The sequence below is a fragment of the Leucoraja erinacea genome, chromosome 4 (genome assembly GCF_028641065.1).
Source record: "Leucoraja erinacea ecotype New England chromosome 4, Leri_hhj_1, whole genome shotgun sequence".
Taxonomy (NCBI): domain Eukaryota; kingdom Metazoa; phylum Chordata; class Chondrichthyes; order Rajiformes; family Rajidae; genus Leucoraja; species Leucoraja erinaceus.
In genome coordinates, this window is record NC_073380.1 from 94,317,913 (window position 1) to 94,338,892 (window position 20,980).

General features: G+C 38.8%; 1 protein-coding gene across 3 annotated transcripts in view; it reads left to right on the plus strand.

Annotated features, from left to right (window-relative positions):
• The window catches only part of nsmce2 (NSE2 (MMS21) homolog, SMC5-SMC6 complex SUMO ligase), a 127,251-nt gene extending 107,301 nt beyond the window's left edge, over positions 1-19,950 (plus strand). For all 3 annotated transcript variants that reach the window (XM_055634822.1, XM_055634823.1, XM_055634824.1), the window contains exons 5-7: positions 13,033-13,133; positions 14,215-14,321; positions 17,627-19,950. In XM_055634822.1, coding sequence (XP_055490797.1) covers positions 13,033-13,133; positions 14,215-14,321; positions 17,627-17,789 — 371 coding nt within the window. In that variant the 3' untranslated portion in view covers positions 17,790-19,950. The remainder of the gene's footprint in view (positions 1-13,032; positions 13,134-14,214; positions 14,322-17,626) is intronic.
• Positions 19,951-20,980: the final 1,030 nt, after the last annotated feature.

The window sequence follows — 20,980 nt, forward strand, 5'->3', positions numbered from 1 at the left end:
TGCATGCTATCCAGTCAAATCGTACCATAAATTAGTACAATCATAAACAAGCATAAGACTTGAACAATTTCTAGCGAATAAGAACAGATCCTCTTCTGGGATAGCACGCAAAGAGTCGCCACACTCCGGCGCCATCTTGCATCTATCAAGTCGCAAGTGTCTGCAAATATCAATCCTGATCTTGTTTTACTTGTTGAATATGCAGGTAATTTTAAGACTGTTTTGGACTTCTGTTTTTGCTTTTGAATTACTGAATCACCTAGTTGAATATTGATATAACCGTTCCCACTTCCAGAATTACATTTATAATGCTCCAAAAAGCAAGCGGTCAAAGTATGATTTAAACTCCTTCCAAACATCACTAACACTAAAACATAATGACTGATAAAATCTAACATAGTATTAGTCATAAAGATATACGGGAAAAATTGATCAGGATGACAAGAATGTATAATTTTTCTCTCTTTTTTGTTGGGGCTTTAGAAATGAAATTAATGGTGAGTGTTTGCCAAATTTGCCACATCCCACATTAGCCAGAAAAAGCAGCCTACCAGAGGACTGGGAGAAATTCAGAGACCAGCAGAGGAGGACAAAGGGCTTAATTAGGAAAGGGAAAAGAGATTATGAAAGAAAACTGGCAGGGAACATAAAAACTGACTGCAAACGTTTTTATAGATATGTGAAGAAAAAGAGATTAGTTAAAACAAATGTAGGCCCCTTGCAGTCAGAAACAGGTGAATTGATCATGGGGAACAAGGACATGGCAGACCAATTGAATAACTACTTTGATTCTGTCTTCACTAAGGAAGATAAATAATCTGCCGGAAATAGCAGGGGACCGCGGGTCAAATGAGATGGAGGAACTGAGTGAAATCCAGGTTAGCCGGGAAGTGGTGTTAGGTAAATTGAATGGATTAAAGGCCGATAAATCTCCAGGGCCAGATAGGCTGCATCCCAGAGTACTTAAGGAAGTAGCCCCAGAAATAGTGGATGCATTAGTGATAATTTTTCAAAACTCCTTAGATTCTGGAGTAGTTCCTGAGGATTGGAGGGTAGCTAATGTAACCCCTCTTTTTAAAAAGGGAGGGAGAGAGAAAACGGGAAATTACAGACCAGTTAGTCTAACATCGGTAGTGGGGAAACTGCTAATCAGTTATTAAAGATGGGATAGTAGCACATTTGGAAAGTGGTGAAATCATTGGACAAATTCAGCATGGATTTATGAAAGGTAAATCATGTCTGACGAATCTTATAGAATTTTTCGAGGATGTAACTAGTAGAGTGGATAAGGGAGAACCAGTGGATGTGTTATATCTGGACTTTCAGAAAGCTTTCGACAAGGTTCCACATAAGAGATTAGTATACAAACTTAAAGCACACGGTATTGGGGGTTCAGTATTGATGTGGATAGAGAACTGGCTGTCAAACAGGAAGCAAAGAGTAGGAGTAAACGGGTCCTTTTCAGAATGGCAGGCAGTGACTAGTGGGGTACCGCAAGGCTCAGTACTGGGACCCACGTGTTTGCGGATGACACTAAGCTGGGGGGCAGTGTTAGCTGTGAGGAGGATGCTAGGAGGCTGCAAGGTGACTTGGATAGGCTGGATGAGTGGGCAAATGCATGGCAGATGCAGTATAATGTGGATAAATGTGAGGTTATTCACTTTGGTGGCAAAAACAGGAAAGTAGACTATTATCTAAATGATGGCCGATTAGGAAAAGGGGAGATGCAACGAGACCTGGGTGTCATGGTACACCAGTCATTGAAAGTAGGCATGCAGGTGCAGCAGGCAGTGAATAAAGCGAATGGTATATTAGCATTCATATCAAAAGGATTTAAGTATAGGAGCAGGGAGGTTCTACTGCAGTTGTACAGGGTCTTGGTGAGACCACACCTGGAGTATTGCGTACAGTTTTGGTCTCCAAATCTGAGCAAAGTCATTCTTGCCATAGAGGGAGTACAGAGAAGGTTCACCAGACTGATTCCTGGGATGTCAGGACTTTCATATGAAGAAAGACTGTATAGACTCGGCTTGTACTCGCTAGAATTTAGAAGATTGAGGGGGGATCTTATAGAAACTTACAAAATTCTTAAGGGGTTGGACAAGCTAGATGCAGGAAGATTGTTCCCGATGTTGGGGAAGTCCAGGACAAGGGGTCACAGTTTAAGGATAAAGGTGAAATCCTTTAGGACTGAGATGAGAAAAACATTTTTCACAGAGAGTGGTGAATCTCTGGAACTCTCTGCCACAGAAAGTACTTGAGGCCAGTTAATTGGCTATATTTAAGAGGGAATTAGATGTGGCTCGAAGGGCCGAATGGCCTACTCCTGCACCTATTTTCTATGTTTCTATCCTTCACCTCTCCTGCTGGTTATTATGTTATTTGTGATATATACCATGCCTTTATTGCTCACAAGTGGTGGTACGGTGGTGCAGTGGTAGAGTTGCTGCCTTATAGCATCTGGGACCCGGGTTTGATGCTGACTATGAGTGCTTGTCTGTATGGAGTTTATACGTTCTCCCCGTGACCTGCGTGTGTTTTCTCTGGGATCTCCGGTTTCCTCCCACACTCAAGACAGAGACAGGTTGAATAAGTTAGGTCTTTATTCTCTGGAGCGCAGAAGGTTAAGGGGGGACTTGATAGAGGTCTTTAAAATGATGAGAGGGATAGACAGAGTTGATGTGGACAAGCTTTTCCCTTTGAGAATAGGGAAGATTCAAACAAGAGGACATGACTTCAGAATTAAGGGACAGAAGTTTAGGGGTAATATGAGGGGGAACTTCTTTACTCAGAGAGTGGTAGCGGTGTGGAATGAGCTTCCAGTGGAAGTGGTGGAGGCAGGTTCATTGGTATCATTTAAAAATAAATTGGATAGGCATATGGATGAGAAGGGAATGGAGGGTTATGGTATGAGTGCAGGCAGGTGGGACTAAGGGGGGGAAAAAAAAATTGTTCGGCACGGATTTGTAGGGCCGAGATGGCCTGTTTCCGTGCTGTAATTGTTATATGGTTATATGGTTAAGACGTACAGGTTTGTATTGGCTTAGTATAATTGTAAATTGTCCCGAGTGTGTGTAGGTTAGTGTATGGGGATCATTAGTCGGTGTGGACACGGTGGGCCGAAGGGCCTGTTTCAGCGCTCTATCTCTAAACTAAACTAAGTATCAAGTGTCAGAGACATGGACATCACAGTCAAGCCAAATACACTTTCCAGCAGAGACTGCTAAAAAAAGCTGCCTAGAACTAGAACCTTTCATAATTTTCTCCCCCTTCAGTGCTTTGATGAAACCTCACGTTGAATAAGTGTGCCCAGTTATCATGCCAGGAAACTAACTTTCAAGGTTTCAAAACAGTACCAATGGATAGCCTTTCAGAACTAAATGTATGATTAAAGTCTCCAGGAACACATATTCTTTGTACTTCAAATGAAGAGAATTATAATATTTTAATTGTAAATGTGAAAAACAAAATGATTCCAGGTAACTGCATATTAAATATAGATACAGTGCATTCAGAAAATATTCAGACCCCTTCACTTTTCCACATTTTGTTACGTTACAGCCTTATTTTAAAATGGATTAAATTTTTTTTTTTTTAAATCATCAACCTACCCACAATACCACAGGATGAAGAAGCGAAAACAAGTGTTTAGAAAATTTTGCAAAGTAATTAAGAAATGCTTGAAATATCACATTTACATGAGTTTTCAGACCCTTTGCTATGACACCCAAATTTGTGCTTAGGTTCATCCTGTTTCCATTGATTATCCTTGAGATGTTTCTACAACTTGATTGGAGTCCACCAGTGGTAAATTAAATTGATTGGTCATGATTTGGAAAGGCACATACCTGTCTATATAAGGTCCTGCAGTTGACAGTGCATGTCAGAGCAAAAACCAAGCCATGAAGACAAAGGAATTGTCTGTAGACCTCTGAGACAGGATTGTGTCGACACAGACCTGGGCAAGGGTATAAAACAATTTCTGCAGCATTGCAGGTATGGAAGGGCACTGTGGCCTCCGTCATTCTTAAATGGAAGAACCTTGGAACCACCAGGACTCTTTATAGAGCTGGCCGCCCGGCCAAACTGAGTAATCGGGTGAGAAGGGCCTTGGTCAAGGAGCTGACCAAGAACCAAATGGTCACTCTGACAGAGCACCAGAGTTCCTCTGTGGGGATGGGAAAACCTTCCAGAAGGACAACTATATCTGCAACACTCTACCAATCAGGCCTTTATGGTAGATTGGCCAGACAGAAGCCACTCCTCAGTAAAAGGCACACGACAGCCTGCTTGGAGTTGGCCAAAAGGCATGAGAAACAAGATTCTCTGGTCTGATGAAACCAAGATTGAACTCTGGCTTGAATGCCATGCGTCACGTCTGGAGGAAACCAGGCACCGCTCATAGAAACATAGAAATTAGGTGCAGGAGTAGGCCATTCGGCCCTTCGAGCCTGCACCGCCATTCAATATGATCATGGCTGATCATCCAACTCAGTATCCCAACACCTGGCCAATACCCTTCCTACAGTGAAACATGGTGGTGGCAGCATCATGCTGTGGTGATGTTTTTCAGTGGCAGGAATTGTAAGACTAGTCAGGATCGAGGGAAAGATGAATGGAACAAAGTACAGAGAGATCCTTGATGAAAACCTGCTCCAGAGCATTCTATGCCTCAGACTGGGACGGAGGTTCACCTTCCAACAGGACAGCGACCCTAAGCACACAGCCAAGACAACGCAGGAGTGGCTTTGTTACAAGTCTGTGAATGCCCTTGAGTGGCCCAGCCAGAGCCCGGACTTGAACCCGATCGCACATCTCTGGACCTGAAAATAGTTATGCATCGACGCTCCCCATCCAACCTGACAGAGCTTAAGAGGATCTGCAGAGAAGAATGGGAGAAATTACCCAAATACAGGAGTGCCAAGCTTCATACCCAAGAAGACTTGAGGCTGTAATTGCCGCCAAAGGTGCCTCAACAAAGTACTGAGTTCATTCGCTCGTGTGTCAGATGACGTATAGCTCGCTGTCTGCTTTTGTTGTCGTCCAACATGTTGACAGAATTGGTCGCCCGACGCGTCAGAGTGCATCGTGGCGCCGTTTCCGGGGATTGCCATGAGGAGGCTCCTGTCATGATCCCCAGTACTGAGTAAAGGGTCTGAATACTTATGTAAATGTGATATTTTAGTTATTTATTTTTAATTACTTTGCAAAAATTTCTAAACACTGGTTTTCGCTTTTTTTATTATGGGGTATTGTGTGTAGATTGATGATTAAAAAAAAAAAAATTAATCCATTTTAGAATAAGGCTGTAACGTAACAAAATGTGGAAAAAGTGAAGGGGTCTGAATACTTTCGGAATGCACTGCATATATCCAGGATACATGGGTCAAGCTAGTAAAATACATACTTAGTACTTCTATCAGATTCAAATTTCTCATCAGGTTATGAACGTGATGATCCATGACTTTTGAATAGATCAACAAGGGTATGCATCATGGAGTTATTTAAGTGGAGGTGGGGGATTTTGATATTCTGACGAGATGAATCTAGAAGGGTTGAATGGCCTTTTCTGAACAATAAGTATGTGACTTAACAGGATCCAGCATTTTTGTTAAACCTAAAGTCCAGTTGACCTTTTTCCTGAGTCAGAACAATAAATCCATTATCTAACTGATCTGTATGCTCTGTATCATCTCCATTTAAAATGTAATCCTTGGAATTGGCAGACAGATTAGTGAGGCGCTCATTCCAAAATAAGAATGAATAATGACAGCCCAATAGAATGGGCTCAGATATCAATACTACAATAGTTCATGTATTAATTCTCTTTCTTTGGGCAATAAATGTGAGAGAAGCACAACCACAAAATCACGCTGCTGTCCACCTTAAATTATTTTCAAAAAAGAATAATCAAGCAGTAGCCTCTGTTCTCAAAGAACAATGACCTATCTGTTTATGACTTACAGCATATGCAGCCATGGACTCTTGCACTTCCATAGCAAACTGTATCAAAACCATATCTCAACTTTCAAGAGCAATGCCTTCTGACCATAAACATTATAATAATAACTTGCTTGTATCACTGTAGACTTCTGAAAAACTGGATTGTCTTGATTTTATAAAACAGTGGGAAGACCGATTGAAAGATAAAGGTATTTATTCATTGAAATTAAAATGAATAAGTTAATGTGAAAAACAATATTGCATATTGCAAAATATGCAATAAGGTTATTTCACAGTAGGATTTGTGGGATTCTGCTCGAAATACCAATTTAAAAGTTGGCAGTAACATCAAATTAATTGCTCAATAAACAGTTATCAGGATGCAGTAACATTTTCTCTGTGCCTTATTAGTCTGCTCTGCGGCTGTTGAGAATATGTCATTCATTAATTTAGTCTCAGGTAACGTTGGAATGTTCATATGTTCTCAAAAGATATGAAAGACTACCTATAATTTTGTCCCTCTAAGGTTGCCCTCTAAGGAAGTCTATTTTGACACACAATATATTTAATGATTATGTGTTTTATTCCATCTAAATTCTTTGCTATAGATAATGATGAGCCTTTGTCTCACATTTTATATGATTTAACTTGAAAAACATCACCTTTATTTTATGCGGTTATTTGCAGATTCTGATCTTAATTCTTTTGCAAGCAATGAATTACTGAAGTATAGACCGGTAGGTCACTGTTTAAAAATAAGCGGATGCCTATTTAAGTTGTTGATGAGGCAAAATTGTTTCTCTCAAAGGAATATGGTTCTTTGGAACGCTTCGTCACAGGGCAGGAGAAGCAGAATCTTTGATTATTTTTAAAGTGGAGGTATATGTGTGTTTTTACAAAACTGCACACAAAAATGTGACAAAAGGGGTCAAATTTAAAATTCCTTCAAAAACGTTGGCAAGCACTTTATTGGGTTCATGACTAACACAGTATCAACAAAAATTAATAGGAAAAGATAGCATATTGATGGCAAATTTCCAAAAATGGCATCAGAATACACAAATACATTTTGTGTAACGATTGTCGGGTGGTGTCACCAATGACCTGGTTGGCACAGTAAGTGCATGTATTTCTTATTCCTTTCTATGTTTATGAATACCACAAGGAACAATAAAATTGCAAATTCCGTTTCCACTTCATTCACCTGATCATGTAGTAGAATACTGCATCCATCTGAGTGGATACCGCAACGCGCCTTACGCATCATACACACAAACGTACGTTGCGGTGAACGCTCAGAGGTTTGGTGTCCCAGAAAGCGAACATTTCTTTATTAGTGAAAACCAAATATTTTCATCAATGTGATCTAAACGGTACATTACCTTGTGAATTTGAGTTATATCGATGGCTGATGATTCATCAGAAGGTTTGATTTGGGATGATTTTTTAGTAAGTAAAATGTCTCCATAACGGTCGTTGTGGAAGTTGACACGAAGCAATGAGGTTGGCGACTTGGTCTGTAGGAAAGGTACACAAGAGACAGTGTGTTGCCAAATTGAAGATTGGCTCAGTTTCTTAGTTTTGATGGCCAATTTATGTCCAATACTTTTTTATTGATTTTAAAAAGTTGGAAAATATATCGTAAATGGTCGTTGCTTTTTTGGCACCACGATGTTTTTGATATATTAAATTGGAAAATAAGAAAAAATAATTAACTCGCCCAAAAATCACTACTACCATAGGATACCTCGTTGGGTTTTTGAAAAGCATTAGAGCTTTGCAGCCTCCATGGTTTAACTTACAGAGGTACCGATAATGGTAGTTGTGACAATGAGCACCAAGCACAACGACCGTTACGGGATCTTTGCTGGGCGAGTTACAAAATTCTTAAGGGGTTGGACAGGCTAGATGCAGGAAGATTGCTCCCGATGTTGGGGAAGTCCAGGACAAGGGGTCACAGCTTAAGGATAAGGGGGAAATCCTTTAAAACCGAGATGAGATGAACTTTTTTCACACAGAGAGTGGTGAATCTCTGGAACTCTCTGCCGCAGAGGGTAGTCGAGGCCAGTTCATTGGCTATATTTAAGAGGGAGTTAGATGTGGCCCTTGTGGCTAAGGGGATCAGAGGGTATGGAGAGAAGACAGGTACGGGATACTGAGTTGGATGATCAGCCATGATCATATTGAAGGGCGGTGCAGGCTCGAAGGGCCGAATGGCCTACTCCTGCACCTAATTTCTATGTTTCTATTTTGTGTCTGTTTTCATGTTTCACTTGATTCCCATTCGTTATTGTCTAGCTAGAAATATAAGTAGACCGGAAAGCTTTTAAGTGGATCAAATTAAGAAAGTCATTAAAAATAAAAGATTGTCATAATATTGTTTTGCAAATATGGTTACTACCCATACAGCTTCTGTTGTGAATGATATTCCCAAAATTAACAATGGATCAAATAAGTCTATATTTATGTGTACATTTTATTTTCAAATAACTGGCCTTTCTCATTAAATCTGCTCTGTAAACCCTTCCAGTATTTAAAAAAAAGCAAAAATATCATGAAATATCAGTCAACAGAATTTGCAACACAGCATTCCTTTCAAATGACAATCTACCTTCATTTACTTTGCAATTTAATAAACATTGCCAAATGGGCAGAAAAACAGGTCTTAGCACATTCATTCGACTGAAAATAGCCTCGGTTACTTGGGGACTTTCTGCAGTTGTGTTATCTAAACGTTTGCGTCACACAACAAAATGGAGAAGTTAGTATAGTTATTACCTCCACTAACCATTTTTCAGCATTATAAAATAAGAACAGATAGATCAGTTTAATTAAAAGACATATAATGTGGAGAACCCTTTCTGAGCTAATGTCTCTGAGGAATATTACAGTAAATGTTTGGATACATTTTGAATATGTGTATAATGTTATGATAACATTGTTACTTTGTCTCTGATGTCACAAAACTTAAATTACAAAATTGAACATAAATATATACAGATGTATTTGAATAGTTTTGCATTCCATTTCCACCCTTAAACACACGCGCATTATATGTTACTTTGATCCGACTGGATTCCTGCATTTTTCAAAGAAAAAACTATGTATTCAACTTAGCTATGAAGATTTATGTGGCTACAAATATGTTACAAACAAATTGAATGGCTGGAAGAGGAATGGTCGTTGTTTTGGATTGAAACCCTGCATTGGGACTTTGAGAGGAGAGGGGAGGTTGCCAGTAGAAGTGGAGAGGGGAGGTGGGTGGTGACACAAAAGTGAGAGACGTATGGAGGAAGGGTGTAGGGCAGATTGAGTCGGGTCAAGGAGAGGGTGGGAATGTGGGGGGGGCATGGAGCAGCCCACTCCATCACTCCTCCCCTTTCAGGCTGCATCTGCTAGTCAGTCATCCTTCATCTCTCCATTGTCATACCAATTACCTTGTGTTTCTGTCACCACTACCCCACTGATGCAAGGTATTGATCCGAAGCGTGGACATTCTTTTACTCTCTGCAAGTGCTGCTTGACTCGCTGACTTCATGCTGAAAATAGTTTGTTGCTCCAGATTCCAGCACCTGCCGCCTCTTGTGTCTCCATTTTTGTGTGGTCTAATTTTGATAGGCCTTGAAAATGGGATGGGAATTGCGATGCAAGATTAACTTACGCTTGTTGAATTACATTGAATTTACAACTCTACCTTTCAGCTCTCCGCCCCTTCATCTTTCTTTTCCCTCTATAAAGCAGTGCTGTCTAGTTGCCAGACACGTATTCACTATCTCTGACTGTGACCATTCGGCTTTCTCCACTATGCCTTCTCCAGTCCCAATAGCTGTATTGCTTATGGCCAAGACCAGATATCCCCAAATCCCCCTTCAGAAAGCCTCAGAAAATCCTTCAGCGACCTCCCTAACACATCCAGTGGATTGGTATGAGCTGGTGTGAAATTACCCCTCATTTAAGTAGCAAGTCTGTTCTCAAGAAACAACGATGCCTGAATACAGTGGGGACATTATATTCAAACAGGTTTTTTTATTCCCCTATTTTTTTTAAATCTTTGACAACTTTTTTTCTGCTTGTCAATTTCCAAAGTAACTTTTTAATGGTTCAATAGATCTTGATTTAAAGCACTTCATAATCAATTTGCTTGCATATTGCGAATAGTGTTCTCTAATTTATTACTTGTGTTGTATCCAATTTGTGCTATGAATCATAACCTGCCTCGGTCAGAGACCAGAAGCCCTTTCAATCACATTCGGAAGGGATTGGCAACAGGCTCACCCTGTGATTAATATCAGAAGTTGAATCCTTGAAATCTGGTGCAGTTCCACAAGTTATTAAATAATCTCAGATATCCAAACAGGTTTTTTATTCCCCTATTTTTTTTAATGAATGTAATAGCAAAGGATAAAGAGGGATAAAATTGGTCCATTAGAGAGTCAGAGTGGACAGCTATCTGCAGAGTCAAAAGAGATGGGGGAGATATTGAACAATTTCTTTTCTTCGGTATTCACCAAGGAGAAGGATATTGAATTATGTGAGGTAAGGGAAACAAGTAGAGTAGCTATGGAAACTATGAGATTCAAAGAAGAAGAAGTACTGACACTTTTGAGAAATATAAAAGTGGATAAGTCTCCAGGTCCAGACAGGATATTCCCTAGGACATTGAGGGACGTTAGTGTAGAAATAGCAGGGGCTATGACAGAAATATTTCAAATGTCATTAGAAATGGGAATAGTGCCGGAGGATTGGCGTACTGCGCATGTTGTTCCATTGTTTAAAAAGGGGTCCAAGAGTAAACCTAGCGATTATGGACCTGTTAGTTTGATGTCAGTGGTGGGCAAATTAATGGAAATGTATTGTCTCCTACATTGCACGGCCAAAAAATAAATCAAGGTATCTGTCATGATGTGGAGTTGATTGATAAAATTTAAATTATTGGTTGGTTCATAACTTCAAAATTAAAACTTGTGTTGCCATTTTTGGGGGTTTTACACTAGATATTTTCATTGGTCATTCCTGTAATCAAGCTTTGCACCATGTATGTTTTTAAGTGCAATTAATTCCACACACAACCTATGTAAACCCAAGTGAATGCATACTCCATTCTTACCAAATTCTGGCTGTGGGTGAAGCAGGGAAGAGGTAAGGGTTGAAGATTTTCAGAGTCCCTGATAAAAGTGTAAAGGCAGGAATTGTGGGTATGCATCATTTCCCCGTTCTTATGTGCAAATTGGTCCACAGGGCAATTCAGGTCCATAGGCCAATCAACCAGATCATAGCTAGTCGACAAACTATTGTTGGTTCCCAAACTTTAAAAGCTATGTTGAAAAGTGAATAAAGGTCTATTACTTATGATCTTGCTACAATAGTTTTTGGGAAAAATAATTTCTGGTATCCATTGCATTTTGTCTTCTGAATTGCACAAGCCTGGGTTTTGCGTTGTTTCAAAATGCAATTCGCCCCTGAAAGAAAAAAAACCTCAATCTTGCAAATTTCCATCATATTTCTAATATTCTTTTCTTTTTGTGAAAATTGGTTATTTGTTTTTTTCCTATACCATTGCCTGTCCGGTTATGCTCTTATGACAGCAGTATGAAAAAGTAGTCTGTATCAAGAATTAGCTGCCAGTGGAAGCTGCCAGATAAAATTCCGACATTTAAAATACATTTGGGCAGACATATGGATAGGATGGGTTTAGAGGTCTATGGGCCAAGTGCAGCTAAATAGGACTAGCCAATACATCAACTTGATCAGCATGGGCAAGATGATCCAAATCGGCATGGGCAAGATGATCCAAAGGGCCTGTTTTTCTGCTGTACAGCTCCATGATTCTCTGACTCAAATAACCTGATCGGCACTCTGACAATAGCCTAGGAATTGGATTCATTTTGCTGGATTTGTATTAGCAAATCATACATAAAAGTCATTTTGCAAGTGTGTGTAATGGTGCCTGTTTTTTGTGGAAATCGAACTCATTTGGAAATTGGATAGGGCGCTTCCTGGAGTAATTCACCTTATTGTGATTGATAATTTTTCCTGTCTCACACTGAATTTATGACTAATTTATAACTCAAAGTAAGCAATGGGTTTGTCAACAAGGAGACATGAATGAAAAGGTTTCAACTGGAACACGGATGTGTCGCTATCATCATTCACCTGCCTGGTAGTTTTGTGCTGTGCTTATATTTGATACATTAGGATTACATTATGTGGGTTGTTCATTTTATTGTTGATTAGTAGCTTTCTGTTTCTTTTAGTGCGTGCAAAATAACTTATTTTTAAATACTTTCTTGGGTGTGAAACAGACAGTTTTCAATGTGCAGAATCTGGTGCTGTTAAATTACAGTTCATTCCCCTGTCGTCAAAAAAGTGTATTTCTTTTACATAAGTTCAGTGACTACATCACCAATGTGTGTCACTCAGCAGTGGATGGTGAAAACTAGGAACTTAGATGAACAATGCTTGAGAGATGACAGTCCTTTTCCAAGATATAAAATCTGGTTAATTGGTTTTCTGTTCTGCTTGCTATTCTGTCTTAACAGCTGAACATACATTATTTCTTCCACACCATCTGAGATTATTTCTTTGTTTAATTCCAATTTTTTTGGTAGTTGTTGCTTTTTAAAAATTAACTACATTTATTTGATGATAGTTAAGCATACTGTGTTGAATAACTATCTGAATGTTACTTTTTATAGCTATATTTTTTTGCTATTTGCTTGAGTGTGACGGTAAAATATCCCATTAAAAGTTTTGTACTTTGTAGCTGAATTAGAACCCATGTAATTGTGTATATAAAGACATTTGCATGACTTTTGTTTTGTTTTTTTAATGCACTATTACACTTTATGCTTGCTTTATGATTGTTGGCTAGATGAATTAAGTATCTGCAGTGTTCCCTTAAATAATTTTGACTAAGCAGAGGCTAATGAATAGATTCATAAGTATTGCATTCATAACAGTGAAGCTGATTGTAGCAACAGTATGTCGTTTTAATTTTCAAAGTGAAGCTCTAAACAATAAACAATTATTTGAACTAAGATGTATATAATTGGGAAACTTGGCTTATTCAGGCTGTTCTTGAATTCCCAGTTGGTGCAGGATCACAGAATGAGAGCACTTCAGCCAATGAGATTGACGAAGACATTGCAGTGACCCAGAGCCAGAGGAATTTCATTTGCCCCATTACACAGGTACAGAACAGCATCTTCTGAGAACTAAGTGTTCTAGCACATTTTTCTTTGCAGTTAACCATCATTGTTAGTAATTAAATGTATTTCGAGTTATTTTGGTGCATTTAAATTAACTTGAGAGCTATGTCTTTAATTTGATTCCATAAAATGAGGACTGGGCTTTGAAATACCATGAGATTGTAGTTCTATAGAGGGATTATCTTGTGGTCCTGCTCTTAGCCAATAAATACGAGGTCCTGTCAGAAGCTCATTTAAAATGGAACAGAAATGAACAAAGCAAAGGCATCAAACTAGGATCTGTATTCATCGCTGTACATTTCACAGCTAAGAAATATAATAATAGAGATATCAAGCCAATAAAAATTGCTCGTTGGAATCTGGAATGCAATACCACTCGGGGGAGGGGGGTGAGAAAATGGGCAGGTATACCCACAACATTTAAGATGTATATGTGCAAGCACTTAAGTGGCCCATCACCCAGTTCCGCCACAACAGTTTGCTTTATTAAAGGAACTGAACCAAGTACAAGGTGGTTGTTCCACAGCAGTGGGGGAATTTTAATCTGGATCCAAGGGATCCTTCACTGCACATATTGTTTTCAATGAAAAGACTTTATTGCAAGCTTCAATCTACAGCATTAAAAATATTGGTAGATTTTTTTATGCTGTTTCACTTGGACATGTTCCTGGCTGGTAGGGGCAGGCTTTCACTTAATGACAGGAAACCAAGAGCTGATCATGGATTAGCAGTGATTGACAGCCCAGGAAAACTGGTCATTCGAGGATGAGTGCAAATATTCAGATAGAGCTACTGCATTCGAATGAGGAAAATGCAAGATCCGCATATCTTGGCAAACAGTTATAGATACAATGCCCGCAGGGGGAAGTATGTTGACATATTTAAGTTCAAAAATGTAGGCGCTGAATAACAAGAATTGTAATTTTATTCTCAATGCTTTTCTCAGAAAAAAACTCCATCTACATTGGCTTTGCAATCGGCATTGGCATCAAATATTGTTGACAAGCCTGCCAATAATGAAAGGCAGAGTGATTCATTTGCTTTTAAATTTGTTTTGTTGCAGAGAGAATTGCAATGTCCTGTGAAGAATAAAGTTTGTGGTCACAGCTATGAAGAAGAAGCCATAATAAAAATAATCCAAACCAAGCACAAACAAAAGAAAAAGGCTCGGTGAGTTAACAATGGAACATGTCTCAACTGCATCTTTATTCAGAATATCATGGAGCGCAATTTCACAAAAACACTGGCTCTGGATTTCAGTGAACCCTTGTGTCCCTGTCTTTTTATACGAATTACAGTAAATTAGCACTTGTGCATGAATTAATCTCAGGGTTATTTCATCCCGGATGTGGTACAGTGGCGCAGCTGATGAAGTTGTTGCCTCACAGCACCAGTGTCCCATGTTCAATCCTGACCTTTGGTGCTGTTTGGTTGGAGATCACACATTCTCCCTTTGATTGCGTGTTTCCTCCCATTGTAAACTGCTCCTAATTTTTAGAAGAGCAAAAGGACCTAGGAAAGAGGTAGCTCCATGGAAGGAAGCAGAGAGTGATGGTGGAAGGTCGCTTCTCAGACTGGACGCCCGTTACTGTTTGTCATCTACATCAGTGATTTGGATGAGAACATACAGGGCAAGATTAGCAAGTCTGCTGATGATACAAAAGTGAGAGGTTTAACAAATAGTGAAGTTGGTTGTGAAAGATTGCTGCAGGATCTGGATCGATTGATCAGGTGGGTGGGGATTGGTTGATGGAATTTAATACAGAGAAGTGTGAGGTGCATTTTGGGACCGATCAAGGGCAGGACCTACACAATAAATGGTAGGGCTCTGGGTAGTATTGTAGAGCAGAGGGATCTAGGGGTGCAGGTGCATGGTTCCTTGAAGGACGAGTCGCAGGTAGATAAGGTGGTCAAAAAGGCTTTTGTAATTTTGGCCTTCATCAGTCAGAAAATTGAGTATAGAAGTTGTGAGGTCATGTTGCAGTTTGATAAGACGTTGTTGAGACTGCATTTAGAATATTGTGCAAATTCTGCACACCATGTTATAGGAAAGATATTGTCAAGCTTGAAAGGGTTCAGAAAAGATTTATGAGGATGTTACCAGGACTAGAGGGTGTGAGCTGTAGGGAGAGGTTGAGTAGGCTGGGTCTCTATTCCATGGAGCGCAGAAAGATGAGGGGATATCTTATAGCGGTGTACAAAATTATGAGAGGAATAGATTGGGTAGATGTACAGAGTCTCTTGCCCAGGGTAGGGGAATCGAGCACCAGAGGACATAGGTTCAAGGTGAAGGGGAAAAGATTTAATAGGAATATGAGGGGTAACTTTTTCACACAAAAGGTGGTGGGGGTATGGAACAAACTGCCAGAGGAGGTAGTTGAGGCTGGGACTATCCCATCGTTTAAGAGACAGTTAGACAGGTACCTGCATAGGGCAGGTTTGGAGGGATATGGACCAAGCACAGGCAAGTAGGACTAGTGTGGCTGGGGCATTGCTGGCTGGTGTAGGCAAGATGGGCTGAAGGGCCTGTTTCTACACTGTATCACTCTATGATCTAAATCTGGAAAGTGGATGTTGGATCAGTGTAATCTTGGCATGGCTAATGTATTTAAATGTTTTGCCATTTAACAGAATTGTACTTAAAGTGCTAATAAAATAATGTGACGGTCAATGTATGTCTCCAAGTATAAAACTACATTTGATCAATGTGCTTCAAAAATTCATTAAATGATTTTAGCAGTTGGAAAAGGTTTTTTAAATTTGACCATTATAAACTCGGGCACCCTTTTTCCTTCCCACCCACAAATTTTAAAAGACAATTGGGCAGGTGCATGGATAGGAAAGATTTAGAGGGATATGGACCAAACGCAGGCATGTGGGTCCTGTGTAGATGGGGCATCTTAGTCAGTTTGAGTAAGTTGGGCCGAAGGGTCTGTTTCCAAGCTGTATCACTCTGACACGATGACACTGAGTTGATGAACATTTTAGCAATATTATGTTTAAATTGGAAACAGCAAAGTTAAGCTGTTCATCCTAATGAAGTACATCAGAGTATTTACTTCATCCAAAACAGTCTAACTTTCGGCATGTATAAGATTTCTAACAATTGGAATGACACCATGAATGGAATAGTACATCGCTGACTTCCATCATCAATCCCTTTACATGTATTCACCATTTTTAAGCAATCATCTTCATCATAAAATAATGGAAGATAAAACAGTGAAGTATCATACTATTGTAATGACCAGGCGAGGGATATGTATGTTAGTAATTACAGAGCTTGCCTAGATATTCCAGCATACCTAATAGATAGTGGGACAGATGTACTAACGTTAATTTTAGTTGTGGGCCCATGTGCTGCAAATTTCTGTAGCACGTGGCACCTAAGGCTGTGATGTGACCAGGGGCACAAATGGTTGGCATTGTTCAGTGAATATTTGACTCAAATATTTTTGTAGAGTTGGGAGTATAAGAGATTCAAACATCAGGTCTGGTAAAGTAGATCAGAGATTAGCAACTTGACATCAGGTGGCCTGAACTTGGTAAGCTACTGAAGGATTAAGACTCAAGGAGTTGGAGGATAGTAGCGCCAGGTTGAGTGAAGAAATAAAAGATTCATACAGGCTATTGTGGCCCAGAGGGGTCTTAAGGATAAAGTTTTGGAAGAACTTTTTTCACACAGAGAGTGGTGAATCTCTGGAACTCTCTGCCACAGAGGGTAGTTGAGGCCAGTTCATTGGCTATATTTAAGAGGGAGTTAGATGTGGCCCTTGTGGCTAGGGGATTGGGAGAGAAGGCAGGTGATACTGAGTTAATGATGCCCAGGTAGGAATGGCGGTGCAGGCTGAAGGGCCGAATGGCCTACTCCTGCACCTAAATGTTTCTATGTTTCTAAGATAAGTATATGATTTACCTTGCACAAGTCTGAGTGGAGCACAACAGTGTTGTATCCTGATTGCCCCAACAACGGGCTGTTTCTCAGAACAACTTATACAAATTATAATCTGTACTGCTTCACAAGTTGATATATTTTTTATCAGAACTGGGAAATGTTTGAAATTAAATTGCAGAGAAATCTGGGAGGTGTGGAGGGAACAAAAGGGAATATCTGTATTAGAGACTAGAAGGAATCTTCAACTTAAAACTAAATTTAGAATTTCTTAAGTTCTAAGGAAAGGTCGTTAACTTGAAACATGACCTGTTTCTCTTCATGCAGATACTGATTGAACGGCTGAAACTTTTTTGGTTTCCATATTTCAGTTTTCCAGCATCTGCAATATGTTATTTAAAAGTAAAGTGTAAAATTATCTGCATCGGGGACAAAAAAAAATCTTAATCTCCGATTTAGTGTTGTTAAAATGTTCCTGATTATTTGTATATTGTATTTATTAAGTGAGAGATACTTTCTTAAGGACTGTAAATCGTCATTGAATTTATTTTTTCGTTTGTTAATACATTTGTTTCTGGAATAGGTGCCCAGTTGTTGGATGTGATAATGGAGATATGAACCAGTCTGATCTTTCAACGGACTCGACCCTGAGGAGAGCAATTGAAAGTCATAGAAGATTTCAAACCCGACGATTACTTGACACACAAACAGTAGGCAATGAAGGAGAGTATATCAGATCTACTTGAAGGGTTTTGCTGTGAGATGAAAGCAATTCTAATTAATTACAGACAGTTATACAATTTTCCCAACATGTAAGCTGCATTCCATTTGGATTATGTTTGTTTCATTTAAAGCACATTTCACAGACATATACTGAGTTAAGAAGAATATTGCACACAAGGTACAGACAAAAATTCAGGCCAGCAGCATTTATGAGCTGTAGTTTTTGCAAATCTAAATATATAACTGAAGGCCAGCTAGGAAAATTGAGGATAGTGTTTCTTAAATTAACTGTATTTCCTTGTAAGGCAAAGGCATTAACTGGAAGCAGTTCTGTTTAATGTAATTTATTTAAAGTTTAAAATTGATGATTTCTTTGTAGTTCCCTATGATGTCTGGAAAATATCTCTCATTTCTGTGCAGCACAATGTTCTCTGAGTAGATTGTAATATCATTTATCAAAACTAATGTTTTGGGACTTCCCATTGATTTTTTTTCCTTGTTTGATGTATCTGGAATAAAGTTTTTTTTTCTGATTTAATTACATAGAATAACTGATGGGTACCCTCAGAAAATGTTACATTGTACAAATTAGCAAAAGTGTGAGTAGTTGCTATCATAATACACAATGTTGAACTGTAAAAAACAGCCAAAAAAGCATGAACGGTGTGCAAAAAGACTTGCATTGCTCTTTTAAACATATTCCACATAATTTTTGATTATTTGAGTTGATTGAGGTAAATGGTGTAAATATTGTGAATCACTAGACCAGGAATGAAATAATTGACATGTTGAACGAATTACAGTGAAATGTCAATTGCAAATTCAGTCTGGAGTAGGGTTGTGAATGGTCAGCTTTCTGAACTCGAGGTGAAAATGGTGTCCACAAGATAACTAGTTCCAAACTAGCAATGTGGCCGTAAAGGACTGGCATCTGTTGATTTCCCTTTTGTGTCAATCTACTGCTCTCCACTCTTCGCAATGCAGCAACTGAAACCCATTAATCAAAATGAACTACTGAAAATATTCCCTTGGCCAGGCAGCATGTGGAGACAGAAACTAAATTGTCATTTCAGGTCAGTGACTTGTCATCAGAACTGAAACATTTAGGTTTTAACTTGCAGAGAAGTGGAGAAATTAAAGAAAGAGTGTGATAAAGGATTCAATTGGTTTGGGTGCTGTGAAAAGGAGGGATCTGTCTGGAGAATTGTAAATAGAAGATGAGAACAGTTAGAAACAAAAACAATGCTGGAAGTGTGCGAAGCAGACACAGCATTTGCTGGAAATGTGAAATAGAATGTTGGAAATACGTTTTGTGCTTTTCACTAAGAAACTTTGTCTAATCAAACACAGAAAACAGCCATTCATTCCATTTTACCTTCACTGGCACATTTCTCTATAGCCTGAAAATATTTTGAGTACAATTGCTTGTCATAGTTCCAGCTTTTTCAAACCCTGCCCCATCCTTAAAGCATATTTCTGGACATATGTGAATAGTTTGTTGGCTATTGCAAATGCAACGCATCACGGCTCATTTTGGTCCTTCACAGTTTAAGCTACATATAATAAATTGTGGAACTGGTTACTCATCTGTTATGGATCACTAACCATTTTGGCTGCGATTGGCAATCTACCCGAGTTTGGGGACATTCCTGATCTGTCTGAAGAAGGGTTTCGGCCCGAAACGTTGCCCATTTCCTTCGCTCCATAGATGCTCCATTAGAGTTTCTCCAGCATTTTTGTCTACCTTCCTGGTCTATATGTTTTGATTTTGTACTTAACTGTTGGAGAGAGATGCAAGTATGTTTTAAATGAGCTGGAGATTTTTTCATGCATTTCTAATAGTTATGCTTGTGAGTGTTTTGGTTGCATAAAGCAAATAGCTTTCGGAATTGTTTCATTTGTTCAGTCATGCTTTCAACTTGTAGGATAATGCTTTATATCCATTTGTATTTGCTTTACAAGATACAGTATTGCTGTAATTGTTTTAAATTTCATTTATATTTAGGTTTGTCTCCCTGGTAAATAATGTAAATACTCAAGAAGAATTTAAAGCTGAACTTCTGCCAAAAATTAGATGTATTTTATGTCTACCTGAGGTTTTTCAGAGTAGAAGTGGGTGGCTTAAAAACTGAAGTCCAGTGATTAAAGGAAAAATAAACAAAATATGTTTATTTCTTAATTGGTTTCTTGTGCACAGTGACATTTGTTTTGAATGGAATCATCCAGCATAAAGGAGTCTCTGAATTGCATAATTTCTGTGCCTTCTCTTTCAAAATGTTATCCAATTAGTGCTCCCTCACCTGCTCTTTTACCAATAAATCTGCAGTATATCTTTGCCTCAGCAAATACCGCATTTTCTTTTAAAATTACTATTGAATTTGAATGCAGCGGAAGCAGTGCATTCATGCCACATAAGCATTTCTCCACATCACGCCCACCGATTTATCCCATTATTATAAATTGATATCGGCTTGATAGTAACTCTATTGCCTCTGGAAGTAATTTTCAGCTATCTGACTTATCAGAACCCTTCATTTCAAGTGCCTCTACTAAATAATCCTGCCTTCTCTAATCTTTCCATATAGTGTACAGCGCATTATAGTTGGTACCATTCCAATGTATCTCCTTTACACCCTCTTCAAAGCCTTCTTTCCAGTGGCCAAGATTAAAGACATGCATTAGCTGGGGCTATACCAAACATTTATAATGGCCTAGCATTATTTTTGTATATTGGGGATTTTACTTCTTAAGCTTAGGAACCTTGATGTTTCTTTTAATGGTATTAGACCATCACTCATACTGATGTGTGTATGTGAATCCTTGGATCTGTTCATGCACCCTCTGCAAAACTGTTCATTTACTTTATATTTCCGCCACTTATTTTTGCATAATCTCACGTTCTTCTGCATTGGATTTTGTCTCCCAATTTCTCTTGTTCGTATACTCCATGAAGTCATTTGTTTTCATCTGTATTATTTACTAAATTTCCAAGTTTGGACTATCTGCAATCTTTGAGATTATTTCACATATGTCCATCCTTGGGGATATCGGAAAGTTGATGGTAATTTGTAGATTTCATTTTGAATTAAGGTACTTTTTCCACTTGAATTTAGTGAATTTAGTCATATTACAAATGACTTATTTTAGCTACATACAATATCATATTGCCCACGATTGACGAATTATTGAACTGTAAAAGTACAATAGTGTTGCT